This window comes from Bos mutus, chromosome 2, assembly GCF_027580195.1.
Source record: "Bos mutus isolate GX-2022 chromosome 2, NWIPB_WYAK_1.1, whole genome shotgun sequence".
Classification (NCBI taxonomy): domain Eukaryota; kingdom Metazoa; phylum Chordata; class Mammalia; order Artiodactyla; family Bovidae; genus Bos; species Bos mutus.
In genome coordinates this window covers 158596-186417 of record NC_091618.1, presented here as the reverse complement: position 1 = coordinate 186417, position 27822 = coordinate 158596, and the positions used below count along the sequence as shown (strand labels likewise).

At 61.5% G+C, this 27822-nt stretch overlaps 1 protein-coding gene across 2 annotated transcripts; it reads left to right on the top strand.

The window, feature by feature from the left end:
• Positions 1-292: 292 nt before the first annotated feature.
• EPHA2 (EPH receptor A2) lies at positions 293-27045 on the top strand. 2 transcript variants are annotated; one of them, XM_070381796.1, is made up of 17 exons: positions 293-491; positions 4711-4778; positions 6427-7096; positions 15312-15467; positions 15551-15883; positions 16587-16702; positions 17142-17295; positions 17713-17812; positions 18404-18459; positions 18626-18751; positions 18843-19028; positions 19156-19217; positions 19412-19621; positions 19759-19908; positions 20529-20722; positions 21270-21425; positions 26082-27045. In XM_070381796.1, the coding sequence occupies exons 1-17, from the start codon at positions 407-409 to the stop codon at positions 26185-26187; spliced, it is 2928 nt and encodes a 975-aa protein (XP_070237897.1). In that variant the 5' UTR covers positions 293-406; the 3' UTR covers positions 26188-27045. The 2 variants fall into 2 exon arrangements, with proteins under 2 accessions (XP_070237897.1, XP_070237906.1); XM_070381805.1 differs by lacking the exon at positions 293-491 and adding an exon at positions 1586-1608.
• The last annotated feature ends 777 nt before the right edge of the window (positions 27046-27822 follow it).

The window sequence follows — 27822 nt, the reverse complement described above, 5'->3', positions numbered from 1 at the left end:
CTTGAGTCTTTAGGCCATTTCAGCTGAGGCCTTCGGGCCAGTGTTGAGCTCGGCCCCAGAGGGCAGAGGGTAAGAGCGGGGCTCGGCGCAGGATCCCTCAAGGCTAGCCTCTGTTGCACAGGCTCTTGGAGGCGCTCAAACCTGCGAGGACCTGGGGGCGCCAGCGAGTCCTGAGAGCCCGGAGAGCCTCCCCGCCCCCGCGGGGCGCCGGCCCGGCCCCTTCGGAGACACCGGGGGCGTGGCCCGTGACGTCACCCGGGCATGAATGGACAGGGGCCGGTCCGCTCTCCGCCCGCATTAAGCTCTCGGGCGGGCGGGAGGAAGCTGCGGGCGGGAGGCGGACCTGGGCCGGCGGGCGTGCGTGCGGAGCGGGGTGCGGAGCCGGGCGGAGAGCAAGGAGCGCGGCATGGGGCGTCGGGCGCCGCCCGCCTGCCTCGCGCTGCTGTGGGGCTGCGCGCTGGCCGCGGCCTCCGCGGCGCAGGGCAAGGAAGGTAAGTGCGCTCGGCCCGACCCCGGCCCCTGCTCCGTCCCGAGCCCGGCGCGCCGGGACGCGCGCCACTTCGGAAACTCCAGTCCTGGCGTGCTGAGGTCCGGAGGGCTCGCGGGCTGCGAGCCGGGAGAGTCTGGGGCCCCCGCCCCAGCCCACTCGGGGCTGTAGGCGCTCCTAGTACTAAGAGGCTGGGGCCCGGGCGCGGGGCTCAGAGGCCGCAGAGAAACGGACTCGGCGCCGGCCACGAGGCTTCAGGAACGCGTCCCGGCGAGGGCGCGGGGTCTCTTGGAGCAGGAGTGTCCGGGGGTCTTTCCGGGGGCTCAACTTCGTGGTGACCTGAATTCGCTAACCCTCTTGCCCGGATTTTGCGGAGAAGGCGTTTCTGTGGAGGCCACTCACTTTGGGGAGGGGCTCTATGGCCGGCAGGGACACCCTTGCAGAAGCCCCAGCTCCCTGAAGTTTTCTCCACGCCCCGTGATGCCTCCAGTCGGGGAGGAGAGCTCGCGGGGAGTTTCGGGCCAGTTTGCCCACGCACAGCCCTCCTTCCCGCCCCGCACTCCAGGACTCGGGGGGCAGGTCCCCGGGCCGCGAGTGCGGACAGGAAGTCCCAAAGTCAAGAGTTCTGAGCGAGGGGTGATTCAGAGCCAGGAAATGCAGCAGGTGGGGGCGCGGCCTGCCAAGGTGTGGAGCCGGCACCCCAGGGCCACCGCGGAGTCCGGGCACCCGGGGGTGGGGGACTGAGTCACCCGCCCCTGCCGCCGCGCTGGGTTGGGGGCCGCGCGGACTTCGCCCGGGGCGGGGCCGCGGGTGAGTGGGGGCGTTACCGCCTCGGCTGGGGTCGCGGAGCGGACGGGGGCTCTTGCCCTTGGCCGAGGCGCTTCCTGTCCACCAGTCCACCCAGCCGAGGCCGGCTTCAGTTTCCGACTGAGAAAGTCTGCCCGCCCGCGGGGGCAGAGGAGGTTTCCGCAGGCTCCACCAGAGGGAAGTGCAGAGGAAACCCGGGCCCCGTGAGAAGTTTCCTTCAGCCTTGCCTTCCTTTTCCGCCTCCCGACCTGGGGTTGGAAGTTTTGCTGTTCCAAGTTGGGAGTAAAAGAGGCCCGAGCCGGAACTCTTTGGGGGTGAGGGTGAGGGCGGCATCTTGTCCCCGCCCCTAATCAGTCGGGGTTCCTGGTCCCAGCTTGCAGGCTGAGTGGGTGGGCTCTTCTGTGACCCTCAGTATCCCCCCACCCCACCCTTTTGTCCTCCTTCTGGGGGATTGTGGTTGGAGGGAAGGAGGGAGACAGCCGCATTCACTGCAGGCCTTTCCCGAAGGCCCCGGAGGTGGGGTAGGGGGACCAGGCAGGACTAGTGCCCCCGGTGATGGTTGTGCTGCAGCCTTCCCTTGGGCCGCTGTCGAGCCCCCCTAGCCTAGATGACTAGCGCCCACAACACCCCGATGTGCGTGGCATGGGGGAGGAAAAGGACCAGGGAAAGTTTTTGCTCAGGCTCCCAGAGTCCCTGTGAGGGCCTCCGCAGGGAGCTGTGCCTGTGGTGAGGGGTGGAGGAGAGATGCCCCAGCTGGGATTCCACGGATGTGGAGGCTCTGCCTGGAGATGGGTCAGGGGTGCAGACATAAGCCCCTTCCACCTTCACCCAGTCTGCTGTCCTCTCCCTCCTCCTTCCCAGTGAGTGCAGGACCCGGCTGCCTTAGGAGGCCCCATGGAGCCTGTTAAACTCTTGGCAGCCCCTGAGTCTGTCCTTTTACAAACGGGGAACCTGAGGGGGGCCTGAGCCCTTTGTCTCCAGAGGGTTAGCTCTGAACATCTGGCTTCTTGGGCTCCAGAGCCCAGGGCCCCTGCATCCAGGTCCTGGGCTGGGTTTTCCTGAGACGTGAGAGTACCTGCAGGACTTGCTGGCCTGAGCTGGGAGGTGGGCTGGAGAGCGCTCCCGAGACCTGGGAGCCCTTGGCGTCTTGGCTCTCTAAGGGCCCAGTGTGCCCTTTGTCCCGGTCCCCTTTTCTCTTCGTTCCTCTCCCCGTCCTGCCCCCCAGCCCCAGTCCCCTGCCTCCCCGCTTCTTTAGGAACCAGCCTGTCTCCTTTGGAGGGATGGGGAGAGCAGGGAGGTGATGCCTTTGAGTAAAGAGCTCTCAAGCGATGTGGACCCACAGGGTTGATATTTGTGATGGAATTTCAGACTGAGAAGGTTTTTCTGGGGGTGGAGTGATCCAGCCGGGGCCCCTGGATGAGCCCAGCTTCGCCCAGGCCTTGGTGAAGCCTTCAGGGCCCGTGGAGGGGCTCCCGGCCGTACCAGCTGGGTCCCTGGAAGCGGCTCAGGGAGAAGCCACCCGTCAGGGTGGGGCCGGGCGCCAGTTCCTGGTGATCGGCTCTAGGGAATTTCCCCCGGGAGGGAGGGGGCTCCTTCCTGTGTGAAGGCTTCTTTTCTTCTCCAGTGAGCCCTGTGATATTTCTAAAAGCAGGTCTCGGGCTGGAAGGGGAGCAAGCTCTGGCAGGGGTCGTGGGGGTCCCTCTGTGCCAGGTTAACCCTTCAGCACCTGGGAGCCATGAGCCCTCTCCCCCAGGAGTGTAGACTGCAGCTTCCCACCCCTCTAGGGAAGGGGGGCGTCCGGATCTGAGGACCTCTCACCTTTGTCCTCCTACTTACCCGGGGTGGAGCCAGGAACCCCCAGATTCCTTCCTGTGCAGCCAGAACATTCCATTTGCCAGTGGGCTTAGTGAATTTCCCAAGCCTGGGCCTTGGGCATGTCCGAGCAGATCCCTGCCCCTGCCCACCCCCCAGCCGCCCTCCCCTGTCCCCTCAGCCTCGGGCTGTGCCACGTCGGGTTTCCTCTCCCCAGCCGCCCTGTGGGCCTTTCCTGGAGGGCCTGGCCGGGTCAGCAGCAGTCAGCTGGCAGTGCTCCGCTCCCAGTCCCCGGGGAGTGGGGTGGTCTGCCCTCAGCAAAGCGTTTCTCAGAGTCTGCCCAGGCTCCCCTCCCCATCCTCCGCATCTGTCTAAATCAGCTCCATCTCCACCTGCCTGGGATTCCACCCTGAGAGGCATTCAGGTCCAGGCCTTGAGGAATGCTGCTTCTTGGGGCCATGTTCCTCATGTTTCAGAGTCCAGAAGAAGTCAGCATTAGGTCCCTCCCCGACCCCTCACCTCGGGGCTTTTCCTCTGAATCTGGGGACCTTACAGAGGGTCCCTGCTTGTTCTCCAGGCCCCAGATCCTCTGGGGAGGGTCGCTTCTGTTGGTAGCTGCCTGGACATTACTTGGAAATGGAGCAGGAGGCTGCACCAGGGGTCTTGAGTGCAGTCGATGAGGCTGGCAAAGCCAGGGGTGGGCAATGGGAGGTGCCTGAGGGCATGGCTGGATCTGGGGAAGCCCCTGGCAACGTGTCCTTCCTGCGAATTCTGATGCCTCTCTGGGGACAGTGAGGTCCTGGCAGCTGTTTGCTCTGGGCCTGGACGCTCCCTTTAAAGGTTTCCATCTCAGTCCCTGGACACCTCTGGCAGGTCAGTGGCCAGGGTGTCAGGGACGGAGGCAGTGGAAACGGCTCTCCAGGGCCGGGCCTCACCGGCTATGTGTGTCTGTAGGTCCCTCCTGGAGGCCCCGTGGGTTCAGGGCTTTGTCCTGCCTGCTCTGTGGCCTTTGTGGTGGGAAGATCAGTTTGCAGACACCCTTCCGGCAATCCTACTCCCCTTCCTGGAGTCGTTCCCACCTGTTAACAGTTCTCTCCTCTTGAGGGCCAGGAGACACGCATGTACACACGTGTGCTGCATCTGTATGGCCTTTGTGGGGTTGAGGGTATTTTGTGCTATGTGTGTGGGGTGGGGGATGTGGCTGGAGCAGATAAGGGTGCCCCCAAGACCTGCGTGCGTGTGAACTGCTGCAGGGGGCCTATTCAGGAAGCAGGCAGAGAGGCCTGGCCACTGCCCCCTGCTGGGCTGAGCTCTGCCCTCTTTGCCCAGCTGGGGCGGTGTGGCTGGAGGGAGAGGCCTAGTCCTCCCCCATCCTGCGCTGTGACTGTGACGAGGTCCCCTCCCTCCCCGGGGGCCCTGGGTCCCCCCCATCTTCTGGAAAGATGGGTCTTCTTGGCCATGCTGACCCTGAGTGGGGGGGTCTCTCTGGGGGCTGGGGAAGCCTTTAAGGCCGCTTGGGATTCCCGGGGGCTCCTGCCTTTCCCACATGGCCTGCGCCCTGAAGATACCTCCAAGCTGACCCAGCTTCCCCTCGTCTCTTCCAGTTGTCCTGTTGGATTTCGCTGCGGCTAAAGGGGAGCTCGGCTGGCTCACACACCCGTATGGCAAAGGGGTAAGCTGTCTGGGGTGGGTGGGGGCCTGGGGACGGGGAAGCTGAGCCCCGGGGAGGATGGGGCCTGGCCCAGAGCCGATGGCTTAGCCAGTGTTTAAATCCAGGTTTCTCAGCGATTAGGCAGGCTGGGGCGAGAGGGCAGGGAAGGGTCCTGAGAGGCAGGGAGAGCTGGGAGACAGCCGGAGGCCCAGCAGAGCAGGACCCCAAGATGCCCCAGAAGGCTGACGCCCGGAGGAACCCCCTCTGGCTCCCTCCATGCCCCTCTTGGCAGGGAAAGAGTTAGAGGCTCCCCCTGTGTTTGAGGTCCTGGCTCAGGAGATGAGGGATGAGCTAGAGACAGGGAACGTGGTCTCAGGTCCCCACAGCCCCGGAAGCCAGATCAGGTTCCTTCCGGCCAGGCCCCTCTCCTTGCTTCTCCAGCTGTTGCTTCCCTTTCCTGCTTGAGGCTGAGTTTGTTTTGTCTCTTTCCCACCAAGTTCACCCCTCCCCTGCCCTCCCCTCCCCTCCCCTGCCCTCCCCTCCCCTCCCCTCCCCTCCCCTCGCCCTTCCCTGCTGTGTCCTGGACGGGTGGGCAAGACCCCAGGGTCCTCTCCCCAGCTTTGCGTGTGACTACTGTGTGGGCTTGGGGAGGATACTGATGCTCTGGGCCTCGGTTTCCCCCTTATTGAATTTGTTCTGGAGCCTGAGCTGTCGCCAGGGGGTACTCGAGACCGTTTCTATTGCTGGCCAGATCTGTGAGTGAGCTGGGCGCTGGCCCCTGGTCACCTTAGCTCTGTAGGCCTGGAGTTTAACGTCAGCAGGTTTCTAGGATCCTGGAATGTCATCCAACTGAGTCATGACACGGAGTAGGAAACTGAGGCCCAAGGGCATCTGAGGCCAAGGTCGCACAGTGCAGCCCAAGCCTTTCTCCTTGGCCCATTCCGCTTTTTTCATACTTATGTTCATTCATTCAGCAAATACTTTCCCAAGTACCTACTGTATTTGAGGTAGACCCTGGGGATGCAGAAATGCCCTAAGGAGCTCAGACTCTGCTGTGGCAGCAAGATGTAGTTGTCACCACGTGGGTGCTAAGACGGCAGAGGCCGTGGGAGTCCAGGGGAAGCACTCACCCCAGCCGTGGTCCAAGCTGGGAAGCCTTCCTGGGGGAGGCTGAGCAGTCATCTGAGTAGTGATGCGGACTCAGCTGCTGTTGCTGACCCGCCCCTCCTCTGCCACTCGCGTGCGTCTGCGCAGTGCGTGATGATGGTGATGATGCCAGTGGCCCTGTGTGCCCGCCACCCACACCAGGCAGCACGCTCAGCTTTCGGTAGACGTTCTGTCCTTCATCTTCGCAGCAAGTTTGTGAAGTGGCTCTGGCCCCCATGGCAGGATGGGGACTGTGAGGCTCAGAGAGCTAAAGCCATCTGCCTGAGGTCATGCGGGACCCCCAGCCTCCGCCCTCTGCTCACTGTCTAATAGAGGGGTTTAGCACCCTGGCACTGGCATCAGGGGCGACACCAAGGGGTCAGATCCAGTTCAGCCACTGGTAACGTGTGAGGGAGACCCGAGAGTGAGGGCGGGAACCGGAGAGCCCGGCGCCGGCCCGCCTCCTGGCTGATTCCGCTGGGCCCCCGCCTCCCTGCCCACATTCCCCTTCCGCCCCGCGCAGTGGGACCTCCTGCAGAACATCATGAACGACATGCCCATCTACATGTACTCCGTGTGCAACGTGGTGGCCGGCGACCAGGACAACTGGCTCCGCACCAACTGGGTCTACCGGGGGGAGGCTGAGCGCATCTTCATCGAGCTCAAGTTCACCGTGCGGGACTGCAACAGCTTCCCCGGGGGCGCCAGCTCCTGCAAGGAGACCTTCAACCTCTATTACGCTGAGTCGGACGTGGACTACGGCACCAACTTCCAGAAGCGCCAGTTCACCAAGATCGACACCATCGCGCCCGATGAGATCACGGGCAGCAGCGACTTCGAGGCGCGCCACGTGAAGCTGAATGTGGAGGAGCGGTCCGTGGGGCCGCTCACACGCAAGGGCTTCTACCTGGCCTTCCAGGACGTGGGCGCCTGCGTGGCACTGCTGTCCGTCCGTGTCTACTACAAGAAGTGCCCTGAGCTGCTCAAGGGCCTGGCCCGCTTCCCCGAGACCATTGCCGGCTCCGACGCGCCCGCCCTGGCCACCGTCGCGGGCAACTGCGTGGAGCATGCCGTGGTGCCCCCCGGGGGTGAGGAGCCCCGCATGCACTGTGCTGTGGATGGCGAGTGGCTGGTGCCCATCGGCCAGTGCCTGTGCCAGGCAGGCTACGAGAAGGTGGAGGACGCCTGCCAGGGTGAGTGAGGGGGCTGTGGCGGAGGCCGTGTTCCCAGGCTCTAGTCTCCGCTCTTGCAGGCGGGGACCTTGGTGAGGTGGTCCTCGCTCTGACACGTGGTGGTTCTGTTAGTGGAAATCTCTGAGGCTTCCTAGGCTGGATTCACTCGTTCATGAGAACGAATCCTTTGAGAAAAGGACAGGGTGGAGAATGTGAGTGAAGACTCTCAGGCAGGAATGGAGGTGAGAGTGTTAGTCGCTCTGTTGTGTCTGACTCTTTGCGGCCCCGTGGACTGTAGCCCACCAGGCTCCCGGGTCCGTGGGATTCTCCAGGCAAGGGTACTGGAGTGGGTTGCCCTTTCCTCCTCCAGGGGATCTTCCCAACCCAGGGATCGAGCCCAGGTCTCTCGCATTGTAGGCGGACTCTCTACTGTTTGAGCCACCAGGGAAGACCCCAGACAGGAATACTGGAGTTCACGTCTCAGCTGTGCATCTAGCGGTGTGACTTTCAGCAAGTTCTTCACCCGCTCTGCGTCTGGGCTTCCTCATCTGCACGGTGGATGGGAGCACAGTGCCCATCTCCTAGGGTTGTTATGACAGTCAGGTGACTTAATACTCATGAAATGCTTAGGTCAGTGTCTGACACAGAAGTGTTTTTAAGTGTGATTGTTATTTTTGGTTCATCCCAGAAGTTTATGTTGAGTATCTATTATGAAGCGGCACGGTGGGCACAGTGCCTTAAGTCCCGGGAGCCGGTTTCTTCTCTGTTAACTCACTGTGTGACCCTGGGCAAGTCACTGAATCTCGCTGGGGCTCAGGCCCCTCTTTGGTTCTTGGAGGTGAGTGAAGTGGACCCATGATGTGCCTCCCCTGGCTGCCCGTGACAATCCCCCGAGGAGCTGTTTGAAAAAGGCCTGCTTGGGAGGGTGCTCCGGTCTGGCTTCACTGCCTGCCCCACCCCAGGCCGTGGACCCGGATCTGCCCACTGGGGCTTCTGCTGATGACGAGGGGGCTGGCATCATCAGACTCTCTGGGGACAGGGCCTGAGCTCTCATCCGGAGGCCGTGGCTTGGCACAGCCAGGCCTGTGATAGCGGAACGCGCTGAAGTGACGTGGATTCTTTCAGTGGTGACTTTTCTGGAAATGGCTGTGGGGCAGGGCATTTGTGGAATGTGTGCCGACCTTTGGCAGGCTCTGGGAGCTTCTTTGCTGAGATAAGCGGGGTGTTGAGAAATCGGGGGTTCGGGGCCTGCACTTACACATACCGACCTCTGGTGAATGTCTCTTTACCTCTGGCCTCAGGCTTCCTGATCAAAAGACTGAGAAGTTCAACTGTTCTAGCAGATTGTATTCTTACCTAGCAACCGTGGGTCCTGCGGGGTTTCAGGCCTGGAGGACTCTGAAGCCCTTTCTCACGGGCTGCACTTGCCTCTCAGAGCCAGTCCTCAGAACCTTGCCTAACACAGCCCCGAATGAGAAGTCTGCTCAGAGCCGCTCTGCCTGTGGCGCGGTCTCTGCCCGGCCCTCCCACCGCCCTCTGGCCTCCCGGCTGCCCTCTGCTCCTCAGCTGGCCCTGCCTGTGGTGACCTCAGGTGCTCGCCCCCGGGTCAGACAGTGACCGCGGGGGTTGGGGGGAGGCCGCCCTGGGTAAGCAGACTCCTCCCCATGACATCCTCACACAGGAATGCAGGCGGGGGGTGGGGGGCAGCTGAAAACTTTCCACAGGCTGGTGATTCAGGCCCGGCCGTGATAAGTGGACAGTTGAAGTGGGGGGGTGTCTCTGCAGGAAGGGGGGTCGGGCTTCCTTCCCCAGGAGCGGGGCGTCAGGCCTCTCAGGCTTTGTTTGTGAAGAGCTGAGCTGCCCCAGGAGGGAGGCCTGGTTTCCAGGACCGGAATCTTTGACTTTTCTCGGGGGACCCTCCGCACCACCAGCCACCTGTTGCCCTGGTTTTTCCCCCTTGGAGTCCCTCTCCCTAAATCCCTTCCGTGTGGCTTGGGGGCCCTCTGTGTGGTTGGGACCCCCCAGCCTGGCAACTGTGCCTGCAGACCTTCCCCAGCCCCCCAGGACCCTGATGGTGGGGGAGAGCCAGTTACAGAGCTCGGTGCTGCCCCGGGCAGGCACTCCATCTACCTGCTCCTGCAAGTCTGTGCCGCCGCTCTGAGAGGCAGGGACTGCTGCCCGTCCCATCTCACAGACAGGGAACTGAGGCTCAGAGAGGTGAAGAAACCTGCCTGGCATCACACAGCTGAGACTAGTCGCCCCAGGACTGGATCTAGCCGATGCAGCGGCATCCAGGCCACAGGATGGCTCAGGAGGCGGGGCGGGAAGTGACCGGTTCCTCTGGAATCCCTGAGTCAGCGCCCGGCCCGGATGGACGCTCAGGGCAGCAGGGTGGCAGGTCCTGGCACAGGCGGCGAGGGGGCTGGGGGCGGGGGCTCTTCCTGAGCACGTTACGGAGGAAACGGAGCTGTCGGGTCTGTCCCCTGCCTGCCCTCCGCAGAGCCGTGGGCCGAGAGGCCCCGCTGGAGCTTTACTGGTGGCAAGCCAAGCCCGGAGCGGGGCTGGGCAGCCCCAGGTCACCAGCACCCGGCCCAGGTGATTGCCAGTTCCTCCCCAGGTCCCCTCCCCAGGGAGCTCAGGAAAGAGTTAAATGGACAGCGGAAGGGAGCCACCTCCCAGGTGCTGTGTGGACAGGTGGGCACGCAGCCGCGCTCTGCTGAGCTATGTCAGGAATGAGCCCGCTTCCCTCCGGCGCCCCTGCCCCCAGCCCTGCCTAGGGGACGCTGGAGCCGCTCAGGCTGACCGCCACGTCCCTCGGGGCAGCTCTGTCTCCCCGTTTGTCTCGCCTTCCTGTCCTGGCACAGCAGCTGGTGCCTCGGCCCGGGACTGCTGGCCAGGTGAGCAGGTGGCCAGCAGCTTGGGCCAGAGGCTCAGTCCAGCAGCTGGGGTGGGGGCTTGGGGGTCAGGAGGTCCCTCCTTGGGGGCTCCTGCTCCCTCGAGGGGCCCAGCCCCTCCCCGCTCCAGTCTCTGTCCCCCAGTTCACGGACACCTCATCCCATGCCGAGCATTTCCCAAGCGAAGTTTCCTCTGTCTTCACAAACAACCCAGAGCCCGAGCAACTTACTCCCGTTTTACAGATGAGGAGACTGAGGCCCCAGGAGAGGAAGTGAGTGAGGGAGCTGGGGCCTGGCACGGGGAGGGCAGTGCGCTGTCTTCAAATTCCCCTGGTGTGTAGCTTTCTACCCGCAAGCTATGTGACCTTGGTGAATCCCTTCTGGGCTTCGTTCTCCCCACCTGTAAAATGGGTGGGTTGGAGCCTTAGCACTCAGAGCCTACCTCCTGTGACTTTCTGCTGTGGTTCCTCCTGAGAACCTGGGTTGCTCTGGCAATCTGCAGACGGGGTGACCTCTGCATGGGTGGCACCTGAGTGGCCCAGACCTGGCCCAGGGTCCAGAGCTGAAGAGGAGGCACCCCATAGGCAGGCAGTGGCTCTGGGTGAGGGGCAGGGTGTCCCTGAGCACGGCAGGGGCTGATCCCCAGGCTGAGCGGGTGGTGGTCTGTGACCTGTGACTCGTGGGTTTGTCCCCTTCCAGGGGAGTGCCCCTGGCCTTACTTCCATGGTTTCTTCCGGCCTGAATGGGGGTTGGAGCCGTGGCAGCCCCCCCTCCCCGCCCCCGCCCAGCCCTCGGCTCACACGGAGCGCAAAACCTCCATGGGGGGGCTCTCCCTTCCTCCGGTACTGAGGTGCACTGAGGTGAGCGGGTCCCTGAACGGAAGGAAGGAGGCAGGGAAAGCAAACAGCAGATGAAAGGCTGGTGCCGGGGAGGCGGAGTCTGGCTTATCGCAGCCTGGTGGAGGAATGTGCCCACAGAATGTTCCCCGGGGTGTGTGGGAACGGGGCCGCCGGGGCCGTCAGTGCCCCGCATTTGCAGGGTCGCCAACTGCTGCCTGTCAGGTGCGGGGCAAAGTCCAGGCTTTGTGCCTGTGGGCTGGAGTGGCCAGCTGGCCTGGGCTGGGGCAGGTGACTGACCACAGGTGGATCTCCACCGCCGGCCGGGGGAGGGGGCTGGGCCTGGAGGAGGGGCTCTGCCGCTGGATCTGCGTCACGTCACGCCAGAGGGCGTATGTCCCTGAGTCATCCCACGCTGCCACCTGAGGGGCGGGCATCGGGAACTGGAAAAACCAGGGTACACCCCTGGGCGCAGCCACCCTGCCCCCGTTCCCCTGCTTGGAGAGGCCTGCGCCTGCCAGGCGATCTGGCAGGGTGTGCCAGAGCCGGGATCTGGATCTGGGCAGGTGGCATCTCAGGCACCATCCCCAGCTCTCCTGGGCACTGAGACGCTCGTTTCTGTGGCCCTGGAGCCCGTTTGTGATGGGCACACAGGTTCTGTCTTTACTCACATTCATTCATCCGTCCAGTCGGCAGATGTTAGCCGAGCATCTGCTGTGTGCCAGACCCTCTGCCAGGCCAGGGGACACAGAGAGCAGATTCCACTCCTGCACCCCACCAGCTGCCTGTTTCACAGAAGACCCAAAATCGTTGCAGAAGGAGTCCGAAAGCCAGGGCTGTGAATTCCCCTGGAGCAGAAGCGGTGTTTGTTTTTCTTGCCACGGTCTCCCAGCAGCTAGCATCATGCCAGACACGTAGGAAGTGCTCAGTTTCTGTTTGGTAAACACAAGATTGAGTAAGAGATGCCCTGATGGTCAGAAGGGGGCCAGAGATTGCGAGTCCGGGAGGGCTGTGTAGAGGAGCTCAAGCTGGGTATTGAAGGATGCATAGGAGTTTGCTGATGGGTGAAGGGACAGTGGGTATTTTGTGTGAGTTATGTTTGGGAATGTGTGACCACCCAGTGTGTGACTCCTGTCCTCCCCACTCGTCTGCCCAGAATGCCCGGAAATGCAACCCTGCAAGATCAGGAAGACCCGGGGGCGTAGCAGTGGACTCCAGGGCCCCTGAGCATGGGCCTGGGCACACTGCCGGGCCCAGGGAAGGCCCGTGGAGCTCTGCGGCTGGAGGAGGGGGCAGCACATTCCCGTCAGGCCAGCACATGCCCTGCTGGGGCTGCCTCTCCGCTATTCTCTGGCACATGCCCAGCGGAAATCTCTCCAAATTCCCTCTTTCCTGCCGGCAGCAGGCAGGCCACCCCCGGCTCAGAGACCAAAGAACGGAGCCCGCCTCTGCTCCCGCTTCCTCCTCTGGCCCGGGGCTGGGGGGCTGGGGGCCTGGAGGCCTGGGGAGCAGCCAATGGGGGGCGAGGGGCCCTGTGGGGTTTACAGGTGCTGAAAGCCTTGTGGGGGCTTGGGTCCCTCCCCAGCCTGAGCGCTTGAGCTGGGGGGTGTGATTATGTTCTTGGGGGCCCCTGAGCACCCCGCCTCCGTGGGCCGGGACCACCTGCAGCCAGCACTTACCCAGGGTGTAAGCCCCTCTGGCAGACAAGTCAGGGCATTCGGGGGAATTGAGAGCCCAGCTTTCTGAAGTCTCAGGTTTACTTGTAGGTTTGGGGGAGGAGAGAGCTATTTTTGCATTGTAACAGATAAGTGATGAGAAAGAAGGCAAAATACACAGGGATTCCTTAAATGCAACTGGAGACTTCAAAGCCCTTTGGGCCTTGGAGTAGGAGGTCACGCTGGCGGGCCCGACCAACCCCCTCCCAAGTGGCCTGGGTGTGACGCCACTGCTTTCTCCCCAAGGACACAGAAATGCCCTGTGTTAGGAGGCGTCACCCACTCCCCCCTCCACTAGCTGCTCGGAAATCAGTCTTGGGATTTTCTGGCTGTTGAAGCGGTTGGGCCTCCTCTCTTCTCTCTTCGGGGTTGTTTAAGAACTTTGATTTCTCTTTGCTCCAAACTGACATGTTTGTGGGGAGAGGAGGGGGCTTTGAGGTCTGGCATCCGGGGCTTTGGCTTCGTATCTTGGGAGCTTGTTGACCTTGACCAGGGTGCTTCACCTCTCTGAGCAGTAGTTTCCCCACCTCCAAAGCGGAACGAGCCATAACAGTGCCTAGTATGATAACAGACTTACTGTGATGACTAAATGAATGTCAAGTGCTTGGTTCAGAAACTGCACAGAGCAGCCGCCTAATCAGTGGTCGCTGCACGTGACGGGCTCCAGGCTACGCTGTCCTGGACAAGCCCCCTCCCCTGTGGTGTGTGCCCGAGCTCTCTCAGGGCCTGTGTTGACATTCTGCCGTGGTAGGACAGGCGGAGAAGGGGGAGAAGCTTCCAGGATAGTCCCCTCGGGCCTCGGCGAGCAAAGTCATTAACGGGAGTCACCACTGAAGACCTTAGAAACTGGGTGTCCTTTAATTCCTCTCCCCTGACTCTCCACCTCTGCTCACGTAGGGAACTAGACAAGGAAGGAGACTGTCCCCAACCTTTTTCAACAGCATAGATCTGACCGTACCATTATTCTCTACATCAAACCTTCAATGGCTCTCACTGCCCCTAGGATAAAGTCCCAGTTCCTTGATCTGACATTAAGGGCCTTTCTCAAGCTTGTCCACTGAGGCGGCTCAGACGCACTCCCTGCTACTCTCCAGCCTTGTGCCCACAAAGCCACGCATACTTCCCGTCAGTCTTGCTCTTTCTCACCGCTAACTCCGCCTCCCAGCATTTCTGCCCTGCTGAACTCCTACTCAGCTCCGAAGCCCCGGCTGAAACATCCCACATTTGACTCCACGAGCCTCTGCCAAGGTTGTTTCTACCCGTGTGGGCCTTTGCCCACGCCTTTCTGGTGGACATCGTCTTGCGCGCCTACTCCCTGAGGTCAGGGGCTTTGTCTCAGGGCTTCGCTGGTGGTTCAGATGGCAAAGAATATGCCTGTAATACAGGAAGCCTGCGCTATCCTGGGTAATCCCTGGGTCTAGAAGGTCCCCTGGGGAAGGGAATGGCTACCCACTGCAGTATTCGTACCTGGAGAATCCCATAGACAGAGGAGACTGGTGGGCCACAGTCCACGGGGTTGCAAAGAGACTGACAAGACTGAGAAGACTCACACTTTCACGGGGTCTGTGCGTAGGGCTGGATGTAGAGTCAAGGATCAATGTTTGATGAATATGATACTGAAGCTGCTGCTAAGGTGCTTCAGTTGTGTCCGACTCTGTGTGACCCCACAGACGGCAGCCCACCAGGCTCCCCCGTCCCTGGGATTCTCCAGGCAAGAACACTGGAGTGGGTTGCCATTTCCTTCTCCAATGCATGAAAGTGAAAAGTGAAAGTGAAGTTGCTCAGTTGTGTCCGACTCTTAGTGACTCCATGGACTGCAGCCTACCAGGCTCCTCCATCCATGGGACTTTCCAGGCAAGAGTACTGGAGTGGGCACCATGGCCTTCTCCGGATACTGAAGCTAGAGGTGTCTTATTCTTTGTCTTCCCACCGAACAAGCTGAGGGTGGGGGACGGTAATTGTAGGCTTGGGGAAGAGGACCCTGGGGGCCCCCACCCCATTCTGGCCACTTCAGCAGCTGCCCAGCCCCGGGGTAGCCGTGGTCAGTGTCTGGGTAGTTTCCTGCTGTGGGGCCAGGAAGGGGACTGGGGCCGGGGCAGGACAGGGCGACGGGAGGAAGAAGCCTCTGGAATGAGGTTTCTGAGGCCCTCCCCGGCCTGGCCAGGACTATACCTGCCACCAGGGAAGGAAGAGCTGCTTCCTGGCGGCCCTTGTGAGCAAAGGAAGTGACTCGGTCCCTGAAAGCAGATCCAGAGAAAATGCTGGGGGCCAGCCCCAGGACAGGAAGGCAGTCCGGCCTTGGGGTGGCGGGAGCCCCCACAGAGCTGGCACCCTGATGCTCCTGGCTGATAGGCTGGGGGGCCGGGCTGGGGGTGGTGATCAGTCAACAAACCCAGATGGGGAAGAAGACAGAGTCACTGCCCAGGCAGCTCGTAGTCCAGGTGGGACCTGCCAGGCTGGCCTGCACAGACTCAAGGAGGGAAAGCAGACAGGCAGCTTCTTGGGGAGCTGGAAGCTGAGATGCGGGCCTTGAATGCCCGGCACAGGGGTGGGGCGCTTCTTGCAAGAGCCCGCTGGGGGTGGGTTTGCAAAGCTTTCGAGCAGGCTGGCCAGGAGCTTCCTGGGCCCCCTGCCTGAGCTGGGCGCTTACCACAGGGTTTGTTGTCAGTCTGGCCGATGAGCAGACTGGCCCGTAGAGGCTCAGTGACTTGCCTGGGGACCCAAGGCGAGGGAGAGGAGGAGTCGCTAGGGTTGGGAGCAGGCTGAGCTGACTCTGTCCCTGCGCCCCCAGCCTGCTCCCCGGGGTTCTTCAAGCCCGAGGCGTCCGAGAGCCCGTGTCTGGAGTGCCCCGCACACACCCTGCCGTCCTCCGAGGGCGCCACCGCCTGCGAGTGTGAGGACAGCTACTTCCGGGCCCCGCAGGACCCGCTGTCCCTGCCCTGCACGCGTGAGTCTCCCGGTGATTGGGGCGGGCTGGCTCAGGGGGGCGGCTGATGCTGACCTGTCCGCACCCCGCCCTGCCCCATGCAGGCCCCCCGTCTGCCCCGCACTACCTCACGGCCGTGGGCATGGGCGCCAAGGTGGAGCTGCGCTGGACGCCCCCCCAGGACAGCGGGGGCCGCGAGGACCTCACCTACAGCGTCTCCTGTGAGCAGTGCTGGCCCGAGTCGGGCGAGTGCGGGCCCTGCGAGGCCAGTGTGCGCTACTCGGAGCCGCCGCTGGGGCTGACCCGCACCAGCGTGACCGTCAGTGACCTGGAGCCCCACATGAACTACACCTTCACCGTAGAGGCCCGCAACGGCGTCTCGGGCCTGGTGAGCACCCGCAGCTTCCGCACCGCCAGCGTCAGCATCAACCAGACCGGTGAGGGCCCCGGGGTGGGGCCGTGCCCGTGCGACCCGCCTGGGCGGGGGCACTTCCCTAGGATGGTCACCCAGAGCTCCGCTGGGCTCAGAGGGAGGCAGCACAGAGTGGTCCGAGGCGCGGCCCCTGGAACCTCTTCTGAGCTCTGTGACTGTGGGCGAGTTACTTAATCTCTCTGAGCCTCAGTGTCCTCACCTGTAAAGTGTCAGTCGCTCAGTCGTGTCCAACTCTGTGACCCCAGGGACTGTAGCCCGCCAGGCTCCTCTGTCCATGGGATTCTCCAGGCAAGAATACTGGAGCGGGTTGCCATTCCTTTCTCCAGGGGATGTTCCTGACCCAGGGATCGAACCCTGGTCTCCTGTATTGCGGGCAGATTCTTTACCATCTGAGCCACCAGGAAGCACCTGTAAAATGGGGTTATTTAAGGGCTGTTGAGAGAATTTAAGAAATCCTTATATGTAGGCTGGTCCATAGAGAGGTTATAGCTTTCCTTTTAGTATTTATGCACTCATAAATACTCATGGGGCACCCCTGATGTGCCAGCCTGTGTTGGGGCCCCAGCCTGGGGCTTTGTGCTCTGGGGCTGGAAGTTGAGAACCCCAGGTCAGGCTGTGGATGGGACTGGGTCTGGGTGCTCCCTCAGGGCGCCCCCTGCCCCTGGGTGGCTTCTCACACCCCTTCCCGCCACCACTGTCCCTCCCAGAGCCCCCCAAGGTGAAGCTGGAGAGCCGCAGCACCACCTCACTGAGCATCTCCTGGATCATCCCTCCGCTGCAGCAGAGCCGCGTGTGGAAGTATGAGGTCACCTACCGCAAGAAGGTAATGCGTGCAGGGCCGGGGCTGGGCACAGGGATGCTCCCCGCACGACACAGCCGTCTGGAGAAGCTCTGCTCTGCAGATGCGGAAATGGGGGTCTGGGGTATTCCTGAGAGTTGCCTCTCCGAGGCCAGCCAGCAGGGGTTTATGGGAGAGAAGATGCAGTGTTCTGGAATCCCTGGAAGAGGTGGGGGTGCAGGAGAGCCCAGTCCTGGAGATGAGGCAGACCTGGGTTTGAGTCCTGGGTCCTCCACTTGCTGGCTGTGACCTGGAGCGAGTCACTTCACTTCACTGAGCCTCAGTTGCAGCCTCTGTAAGAAGGGCACCGACCCCGCTAACACAGCGACTAAGCCTGCTAAGCTGGAGTCGCTTTCCGGCAGGCTGAGCTGACAGCCCTCCCCTGTCCTCACGGTCTGTCCTTCCACCTGCTGAACACCCGCAGGGCGACTCCAACAGCTACAACGTGCGGCGCACAGAAGGCTTCTCTGTGACGCTGGACGACCTGGCCCCAGACACCGTCTACCTGGTGCAGGTGCAGGCGCTGACGCAGGAGGGCCAGGGCGCGGGCAGCAAGGTGCACGAGTTCCAGACGCTGTGTGAGTCGGGGCCCGGGTGCAGGCCGGACCAGCGTCCCGACACTGCCGGGACATCCTGGGCGGAGGGAGTAGATCAAAGGACTTAGAAGTTCCCCCTTCCTGGTCAGCCCCAAGCCTGGGAAGGGGGCAGGACAGAGGGCAGGGGGAACCAGGGCTGTGCTGTGAGAAGAGAAGGATGTGGGCTCTGGCACTGACAGGCCCAGTTCAAATCCTGCAGTGTGGAGAGGGTCCCCCACGCCTGCTCTGCTCCCTGGGGAGGGCCTCTCGTTTGCCATCTGTGAAATGGGGATAAGGACCCTCATGGACCCTCAGTAGTAGAGGCACCCAGCAAGTGTCTAAGGCTCTAAGTACAACCGGGGGATCACCATGGTTTGAAGTGTGGGGGCTCCTTTGTCATGCTCTGGTCTCCCCCGACAGCCACGGGAGGGTCTGGCAACATGGCAGTGGTCGGCGGTGTGGCTGTCGGTGCGGTCTTGCTCCTGGTGCTGGCAGGAATCGGCTTCTTCATCCACCGCAGGTTCGTGGGAACCCACGGCCAGGCTCCCCAAGGACTCAGGCGGGACACGGGGATGCAAACCTCGGTTTCCTGAGGGACAATGAGGTTGATAGGAATCTAGTCCCTGCCTCCTGGGGTGTGTGTGTGAAGATGCATCGACTTGTGAAGGGCTCCGCACAGGGCCTGGGGGGCCATTGTGTGTGTGTGTGTGTGTGTGTGTGTGTGTGTGTGTGAAGATGCAGTGATTTGTGAAGGGCTCCGCACAGGGCCTGGAGAGCTGTGTGTGTGTGAAGATGGCAGCGACTTGTGAAGGGCTCCGCACGGGGCCTGGGGGGCCCCAGGGGCCCCGGGCAGAGTGGTCATCAGGATGGCGTGTCGATACTTCCTCGGGACACACGGGCAGGAAACTCCGGGCGCTCTAATTAAGGAAGCCTGCATTACAGCCACTTAAAGGCCACGGCATGGAATAGGTGCCAAGGAGGGAGCCGGCTTGCTCATTTCCTCTGCCTGAGGACACCAGGCCCCCACTCAGGGCCAGGGTAGGGTCAGGAGGCTCTGACACAGGGGGTCACTGAGCTCCCTATGTGTCTGGTCTCCCACGGGACCTCACAGGAGGAAGAGCCTGCGGACACGCCAGTCCTCGGAGGACGTTTACTTCTCCAAATCAGGTGAGCTGTGGCCCTTGCTGCCCGCCTGCCGTCCTCGTGCCCCCTGTCTGTGATGGAGCCAGGCCTCCCCCGGGGGTTCCTGGCCTGTCTCCTCCTCCTCCCCCTGCTCTAGGGGCCCCTCCCCTCCCCAAGCTGTCTGTGACCCCGCCTCTCCTTTGCCTCCCAGAACAACTGAAACCCTTGAAGACCTATGTGGACCCCCACACCTACGAGGACCCCAACCAGGCTGTGCTCAAGTTCACCACAGAGATCCATCCGTCTTGCGTCACGCGGCAGAAGGTGATCGGAGCCGGTGAGGTTGCGCGCCGCGGAGGAGCCTGGGGTGGGTTGGGAGCACCTGATACCTGGGCTGACAGTGCTTCTCCAACCTCGCCTGCCTGCAGGAGAGTTTGGGGAGGTGTACAAGGGCACCCTGAAGGCGTCGGGGAAGAAGGAGGTACCTGTGGCCATCAAGACGCTGAAAGCCGGCTACACGGAGAAGCAGCGAGTGGACTTTCTCAGCGAGGCCAGCATCATGGGCCAGTTCAGCCACCACAACATTATCCGCCTGGAGGGCGTCGTCTCCAAGTGTGAGTCCTGGCTCCGGAGTGGGGGTGGGGGACCCGTACGGGACGGGAGGGGCACCCGCTGGGGCCCCCAGTAGGGCCTCTGCTGAGAGCCGCGCCCCTGCCCTGACACCTGTGCGCACCTCCGCAGACAAACCTCTGATGATCATCACCGAATACATGGAGAACGGGGCCCTGGACAAGTTCCTGCGGGTGAGGATGTGGGCCCAGGTCGGCTGGGATCCTGGCTGGAGGCTGGGGGCCCCTGGTGGGCGTGGCCTGTCTGGGGTACCCGGTGGGCGTGGCCTGGCTGGGGGTCTCGGTGGGCGTGGCCTGGCTGGTGCGGGGTTGGGGGGGCGTCCTGGTGGGCGTGGCCGGCTGGCGGCTGAGGCCAGGTGCCCCTGCAGGAGAAGGACGGCGAGTTCAGCGTGCTGCAGCTGGTGGGCATGCTGCGGGGCGTCGCGGCCGGCATGAAGTACCTGGCCAACATGAGCTATGTCCACCGCGACCTGGCCGCCCGCAACATCCTCGTCAACAGCAACCTGGTCTGCAAGGTGTCTGACTTCGGCCTGTCCCGTGTGCTGGAGGACGACCCCGAGGCCACCTACACCACCAGTGTGAGTGTCGGGCGGCCTCGGGTGGCACTGCCTTTGCCTTCTCACACGTGGGGCCTGGGTCTCCGGGGAGCGTGGCCCTGACTGGGATTGCCCCAGGGGTGCTGAGGGGACAGTCGTGACTGGCCTGGTCCCTGCAGGGTGGCAAGATCCCAATCCGCTGGACGGCTCCTGAGGCCATTTCCTACCGGAAGTTCACCTCGGCCAGCGATGTGTGGAGCTATGGCATCGTCATGTGGGAGGTGATGACGTATGGGGAGCGGCCCTACTGGGAGCTGTCGAACCATGAGGTAGGCCCCCTTGCCCTGCCCAGCCCGGTCTGGACCTGGGCTTAACCCTTTACTCATTCCCAACCCCCAGGGGTTGGGCAGAGAGGAGTTTGGGGGGCTGATCTTCATGTACGGCCCTTCATTGGCTCAGTGAATGTCTGTTGAGGGCCTACTGTGTGTCAGGCTGAGTGCTAGGCTCAGGCCCAGTCCCTGCTGACACTCAGCAAAAGACCAAAGAAAGGAGTAGTGGGGTGGGGGAAGCATGTGCCTGCGTGTGTGTTTATGTGTGCGTTTGTGTGTCTGTGTGTACAAGTACCTGGCACCTCGTGCAACCAGGAGGCCTGAAAGGCTTCCCAGAGGAGGTGACATCTTGGCTGAGACTGAGGCATAGTAAGGCAGCAGCCAGGTGAAGGCGCAGAGGGGAAGAGTGTGCAGGCTAAAGGGGGCAGGGTGTAGGCACCCAGAAACTGCCAAGAGTCTGGCTACAGGGCCCGCGTCATGGCTGTCGGCCCGGTGCCCTGTGAGGAGGCACGGCCAGGGGACAGCCTGGCCCTCTGTTTCGGGCTCCTCTTCCTTCTGCCAACCACTGTGTGGGAATCTGGGGGCTGTGAAGGCACCCTGACCACCCCGCCCGCCCCCAGGTGATGAAGGCCATCAATGACGGCTTCCGGCTGCCCACGCCCATGGACTGCCCCTCCGCCATCTACCAGCTCATGATGCAGTGCTGGCAGCAGGAACGCACCCGCCGCCCCAAGTTCGCCGACATCGTCAGCATCCTGGACAAGCTCATCCGTGCCCCCGACTCCCTCAAGACCCTGGCTGATTTTGACCCCCGGTGAGTTCTGTACTTTCGGTCCAGGGCGGCCCCCCAGGCATCCTCCTGAGCCGCTTCAGCGTGGTGGGCAGCGAAGGGTGGGGGTGAGGGCTCAGAAGTGACACGTGGGCGTTACTTAGCCTGGACCAGGGTGGCTCAGGAGATACTAACGGAAGCAATCAGCATGCGTGGTAAATGGGTTGGCCCGGCGCTCAGTGTGTTTTAACTCATCTAGACAGCTTAGGAGATGGCCCTGTAATTACCCCCCTTTTGTAGATGAGGAATCAGACACGGGGCACTTAAGTGTCTTACGTGCTGGCAAGTGGTGAGGCTGGGACCACGGCTCTGAAGACCCGACTCTCTCATATTTGGTTCTTTTGTGGAAACTGGTGGTGCTCCTGGCAGTGGAAGCAGGAGGCGGCAGGAGCCGGAGATGCTGAGTGCTCCTGACCTGCCCGAGCGCTGTCTCCTGGAGCATCTCCTGGCCTGGTTTCCCCATCGCCCAGACGAGGAAACCAAGGCGGGGCGGGTGGGGGGCTCACCCGCAGCCTGGTGTCTGCTGTTGCAGGGTGTCCATCCGGCTGCCCAGCACCAGCGGCTCAGAGGGTGTGCCCTTCCGCACGGTGTCCGAGTGGCTGGAGTCCATCAAGATGCAGCAGTACACGGAGCACTTCCTGGTGGCCGGCTACACCACCATCGAGAAGGTGGTGCAGATGACCAACGAGTGAGTGTGAGCTGGCCCTGCCCCACCTGTCCTCGCCGCGACCCCAGGCTGCCTCTGGGCCTCCCACCCGCCCACGCTTCTCTCTAGCTGCCCTGCTCTCCCCCTCGTCTCTTTCTCTCTCCTCTCTCTGGGAGAGTGGCTTTGCAGGAAGGGCAGAACCAGGCTGGCAGCCAGCAATCCTGGGCACTTACCTGCGGCTCCGGTGAGAAAATAAGAGTAATTGTAATCGTAACAGTGGCATCTGTTGAAGGCTGACCATGTACCAGCTCTGCTTGAGCACTTGGTTTTGTTTTTACAAATGCTTTATTGCTATAACTTAGCTATTACGGAGGGCACGTATCCTCACTGTACAGATCAAAGTTGGGTTTTGTGGCTGCACCCTGTGGGATCTTCATTGCCCGACCGGGGATTGGGCCTATTCCCTCTGTGTTGGAAGCGTGAAGTCCTGACCACTGGACCACCAGGGGAGGCCCATGCGCTTGCGTACTTTGACTCAGCCCCACGGGGCAGGTGAGAAACAGTGCCACCCAGGGTTCCATGGCCCTTAGCGGTACTCCAGCCTGGGGCAGTCAGGCTCAAGAGGTCAGAAACCATGAAGGTCGTTAGTGGGGAAGTGGAGGCTCAGAGGTTACGTGGCGTACTCCAGGTCACACAGTTTGTAGCTGAGAAAAGAAAGACTGTTTCACAGCCATCACCTGGTTGAATTCCCTATTTGACTCGTGAATAGAGGCTATTATTCCCGCCGCCCCCCCCCACTTAACAAGTAGGGAAACTGAGGCTGAGGTGATGCAGGTGGCCCGAGGTCACACAGCCAGTGAGGCACACCGTTCTTCTCCAGGACGCCGAGCAGACTGAGCAGAGCCCTTGCACTTTCCTGGCTGACTTGAGAAGGGGAGGGCACTGCCCACCCTCCCCTGGCACCGCTCCCCGTGTGGTTGCCTCGCAGCCCTGCGGTCGGCGTGGCAAGTGGTGCCAGCCCCTTCGGCCCCGCCCCGGCTTCCGCCCTGCGGGAGCTCTCGTCTCCTCCCAGCTGCAGCATCAGGGACCCTTCCCGACACGGCCTTGGCGCAGACACCTCTTCCCATCCTGGGAGGGAGAGGACACTGTCCTCTTGGCCTTTTGTGCTTCTAAAAATAGTGGTAGTTCCCAGCTGTGTCAGGTCCAAGGTCGTGAAGGAAACGAGCCTTGGGGCTGAGAGGTTTTGGGAATCTCATGGGAAGGGCTGACCCAGGCCCCCTGCAGTTCTGGGTCACAGTTCTGGGGCTAGGGCCTCTGTCTGAACATTCTCCAAGGCCTCTAAAAACTGCTCAGCTGGACTTCTGACCTGCTGGTCAAGGCCTGTCAGAGCAAGCCCTGGCCTGTCCCAGGGGACAGCCTGGATGAGAGTCAGGCAGAGACAGCTGACCGGAGGGAGGCATGGAAAAGCAGAGGAAAGAGACAGACGTCTTTCTTTTTTTACATAGAAGTTTAGTTGATGTACAGTGCTGGGCCAGTCTCTGCCGTACAGCAGAGTGACTCAGTCATGTACGTGTGTACATTCTTTTTCTGTATTCTTTTCCATGTGGTTTTGAATGCAGTGGGCATTGAATACAGTTTCCTGTGCTATACATTAGGGCCTTGTGAGATGGGTATCTTATGTTTCCAGCCGGTTGCAGGGTCCAGACCCTGGGCTCTGCAGTCACACCTGGGTTTGAGTCCCACACTGGCCACTTCCTAGCAGGTGGTTTTTGTCAGGTTAGGTTCCATCTTTGACCCTTGGTTTCCATTTCCCTGTTTGGGTGCAATGCAGATGATCCACCTGGTACACAGTAGGGGCTTAATCCATGTCACACTCCCCTTTTTCTCCATTCTCTTGCTTCCCACCCCAGCCTGTGGGCAAATACCAGGGTTTCTCGGCTGCTTCCTGTAACCTGGGAGCCTGGAGTGGCTGCTTAGCCCTCCCGGGGGCCCCACCGAGGACAGTAGAGCCTCTTTGCTGGGTGAGCAGAGCTGAGGTCAGGGAGACATGCTTACAGGAGACTCAGCTCCTGGAAGCTTCCTGAAATAGCCCCGGGGGCTCCTCGGCCAGTTCTTTCCCATGAGCGGGAGCAGGGCTGTCTTGGACCGATGGGGGTGTGTGTGTTGAGATCTGAGCAGGCCTGGATAAAGGCAGGAAGTCCTTGCACGCTCCCCCCGCCTCCCCTCAGCCTCACTGGTGCTCTGGCCCAGGGCCTGTGTGACTCACGCTGCTGCCTCCATCTTTATCTCCAATTAGATGAGGGAAAGGGGGACCTCAGAGTACTTTTTAACCCCTGGGGCTGTGTCTACACATGCTGTGGGTCCCAGCGGGAGGCTCTGCGTTGCTCTCAGAAGTCAGCCCTCCTGGGATGGGGTGTGGACTTCGGCTCCACTGTCTCTCCCCTGCCCTGAGTCCACATCCGTCACCCGTCCCAAGGGGCAGGCTTCTCAGTCACCTGGGGTCCCACTGCGTGCTCAGTCAGTCGTGTCCGACTCTCTGCGACCCCAGGGACTGTAGCCCACCAGGCTCCTCCGTCCGTGGGATTTTCCAGGTAAGAGTACTGGATCCAGTTGTCATTTCCTTCTCCAGGGGGTCTTCCCGACCCAGGGATTGAATCCGGGCCTTCTGCTTGGCAGGCAGACTCTACCACCGAGCCACCTGGGACGCCCCTGTGGCTGCCTCACAGCGGCTGTCTTTTCTCAGCTTGAGCATTCACCGTGCTATTTTGGAGTCACTTGAGATTCTAGCTAGGCTAGTGAGTGGTTCTGAATGATTCTCGAGGAGCTAATGGAAGTCATAGGCGTTGTACCCCAGAAAAATACCCAGTCCAACAAAGGGCCTCTGTGGTGTTGGGGCTGTGGCCCACCGCATCCGGGGCCTGGGGGCACTGGCTGATGGGTCTTCTGGTCTCCACGTGCCCTCAGCACAGCTTGATGCTGAGGGGACCTTTGCTGAGAGGATGAAAGGTCAGGCCGCTTTCCCTCTGCCCTCCTGTCTCCTGGCTCCCGTGGCCAGTGCACAGTGGGTGCTCACTGGGGAGGTTGTGGCCTCTGAAGTCCCTCGGCGGGGAGGGGGCTGGCATTGCCAGAGCTCAGGAAAATGGTGGCCTCGGTCGTGTGCGTCCCCACGCCTGTGATGGCAGTTGATCCAGGGGGTGCCTGCCCAAGGATCTCCCAAGGCAGAATCTAAGGTTGGGGCGGGAACAAAGCTGGATGGTCTGCCAGAGGCCACAGGTGTCGGCCGCTCTGTGGGGACAGCAGTAATGCTCTTCCAGTGCCTCCGCCGTGCTGGTTAGCAGTGGTGCTGCCATGGTGGGTGAGGAAGTTCTCCCAGGTGTCTGACTTCGGGCCTTCCTGCTGCAGTCCCGGGGCTGCCCTCCCACACCTCCGCCTTTCCGAGCTCAGCACTTCTCCAGGGGCTCCCAGAGCCTGTGGGAAAGTTGTATCTCCAGAGTTGCTTGCACCATATAATTAGCTCCCTTTACAGCCAGGAGAGGGCTCATAAAAATCTGGGTGTTTTCATGGGTTAGGGCTGATGGGTGAGGATGGCGAAGGGGGGGAACTCCCAGCGTGAGCAGTGAAGGTCTGCTCCAGGGTTCCTGGGAGTGTAGGCGGTTTACGAGGGGATGGAGGGTCATGGGGGAGGCGGGGGAGGCCCCTGGGCCCCTGGGCACGTCTTTCCGCCAGTGCTGATGCTGCCTTCCCCTCTGCCACCAGTTTGCAGGGTCTCCCGCCCTCCCGTTAGGCAGTTGCCTCATTTTACAGGTGGGGAGATCGGGGTTCCCTGCCTCAGGGGGAGCTAGTCACCGGATCTGGTCCCCGGAAGCCCCTCCTGTTAGAGGCCCACAGGACTTTAACCTCTGATGGCCCCTCAGGGGGCTTCCCAGGCGGCACAAGTGGTAAAGAACCCGCCTGCCGACGCGGGAGACGCAGGAGACGCGGGTTCGATCCCGGGTCAGGAAGAGCCCCTGGAGCGGGGCATGGCAACCCACCCCAGTGTTCTTGCCTGGAGAATCCCAGGGACAGAGGAGTCTGGAGGGCTGTAGTCCATGGGGTCGCAAAAAGACACGACTGAAACGATTTAGCATCTGGCACCCACGGCCCCTCAGTAAGGATTTCCTGAGTCCTTCCTCTGTTATGAGAATTTGGAGGGAGTGGGGGTGAAACAAGGCGGTGGCTGTGAAGAGACCTGGGGCAGAGAGAGTCCCCCCGAGGGTCCCTGGCATCTGCCGATGGCATCCGTGTTGCCTGGGGAGGAGACTTAGCTGGGCCTTTAGGACAGACCCAGCTAGGGGGGACGGCCTTCCTTCACAGCTGGCTTGTTCAGCTCCTCCACCTCTCAGCTGTGCCCCTCTGGGCAAGTCAGTTCACCTTGCTGAGCCTCAGGTTTTTAATCTGCAAAATGGGGTCAAAAACAGCATCTACTATACGGATTTTGTGCCAATTTGATTAAAAAAAAAAAAAAAAAAGCCTCTTGCACTCAGTGCTCTGTCATTTCTGAACTTGTTGATGTCCGCAGGCTTGCAGGCCCTGGGCCCTCCTTATGAAGCCCCCACCCCCAGGTGCCACGCCCCCTCTCCTCACCCCCGTCCCTCCCACGGCTGCCCCCCTCCCCAGAGCAGCCCCTCACTGTCTCCCCCTCTGCCTCACCCCGCACAGCGACATCAAGAGGATTGGGGTGCGGCTGCCCGGCCACCAGAAGCGCATCGCCTACAGCCTGCTGGGCCTCAAGGACCAGGTGAACACGGTGGGGGTCCCCATCTGAGCCCCGACAGCCCTCGCAAACCATCTGCTGAGAATACTTGAAGAAATGGACTGGCTTCCTTCCGCGCTGGGCCTCCGGGGACCGTATTTATTTCCAGTTTTTCTTTGTTGACACCATCCTGAGGCCTCTGCTGCAGGGAGATCTTCAACGATACCTTGGCCTGAGCTGAGGAGATGCTCAGGGATCCTGGGCGGGACCGCCTCTTCTCTGACAAAGGACTGACCAGGCCTCCACGCACGTGGCGACTCCGTCGCGTTCCCAGCATCCCCGCCAAGGCTGCGGACCCACACGCGGGCCATCGCCTCGCTGACCATCCATGCGGACCATCGCCATGCAGGCCATCGCCACGGTGACCATCGCCACAGTGACCATCACCTTGCTGACCATCTCCATGCAGACCATCGCCACGCAGGCCACTGCCACGGTGGCCATCGCCTCGCTGACCCCCGCCTTCCAGAGGAGGAGCAGGGACCTCATGCCGAGACGAGGAGGAGCCACACTCGGCGGGCAAGACCCAGCACGGTCCTCCCACCCCCAGCCCCGTCCCAGCCCCCACGGGCCAAACTCTTGCTCCCCCGGGACCCCTGCAGGATGCTTGGTTGTGTGGAGATTTTTAAAATATATATATATATTTTGTACCTTGTGGAGAGGATGTGTGTACAGCGGGGGGCCTGGCTGGGGCTTGGGGCAGACAGCGCCTGCTTCGGGCATTCCCAGACCCACTCAGACACCATTTACTACTCTGTCAGTGTTAATGATTTTGTTCTGTTGGGGCTTTTTTTTTTTTTTTTTTTTGGAACCTTAATTTATTATTTTTTATATTTATTGTTAGGAAACGACTTATTTCTGCTCTGGAATAAAGTTGCAGATTGTTCAAACTGAGTTTGTTTTTCAGCCTTCAGAGGAGCAGTGGGGTTGAGAGACCGCGTCTGAGGTGGGGCGGGCGCGTCCCTAGGGTCCGGTGGTGAAGAGTTCTCACCTCCCATGCGGGCTGTGGGTTGGATTCCTGGTCCGGAAACTTAAGATCCCACATGCTATGTGGTCGAAAACTGTTTTGCAGATAAATAAATAAAATAAAATTGGGTCTTTAAAAACATGAAATGAGGTGGGGAGGGCTCACCCCCACCCTGGAAAGTAGACAGAGCTTCATATGCAGTGCACACGTCATGTAGCCCTGGGAGTGCGGTGGGCGGGAGGTGGGCAGGGGACCAGGAGTCAGCCTCCATGCCAACAGGCCTTCATCACCTTTGATCCCAAGGCTTCTGGAGGGCGGGGGCAGGGGGCGATGGGGGAGGGGGTGGGGGGCGATGGGCCAGGGTGGGGGCAGGGGGCAATGGGGGAGGGGGCGCGGGGGGCGATGGGGGAGGGCGGGGGCAGGGGGCGATGGGGGAGGGGGCGGGGGGGCGATGGGGGAGGGCGGGGGCAGGGGGTGATGGGCCAGGGTGGGGGCCGTGGGGGATGATGGGGGAGGGTGGGGGCGGCGGGGGGGCCTGATGGGGCAGGGCGGGGGGCACGGCCGGGAGGGCACTTAGCCCAGCCATCAGCCTCCCTCCCACACATCTCCGCAGAGCTGTTGAAATAAATTCTTCATCCATGTCGGGCTCTGAGGTTTACAAAAGCTTTTCACAAGTTTGG

Excerpts from the sequence above, each read along its gene's own strand:
- EPHA2 (XM_070381796.1), top strand. The coding sequence starts at position 407 with ATGGGGCGTCGGGCGCCGCCCGCCTGCCTCGCGCTGCTGTGGGGCTGC. Across the intron at positions 4,779-6,426 it reads CACACCCGTATGGCAAAGGG|TGGGACCTCCTGCAGAACAT; the intron begins GTAAGCTGTCTG and ends CGCCCCGCGCAG. Across the intron at positions 19,622-19,758 it reads AGGCCACCTACACCACCAGT|GGTGGCAAGATCCCAATCCG; the intron begins GTGAGTGTCGGG and ends TGGTCCCTGCAG.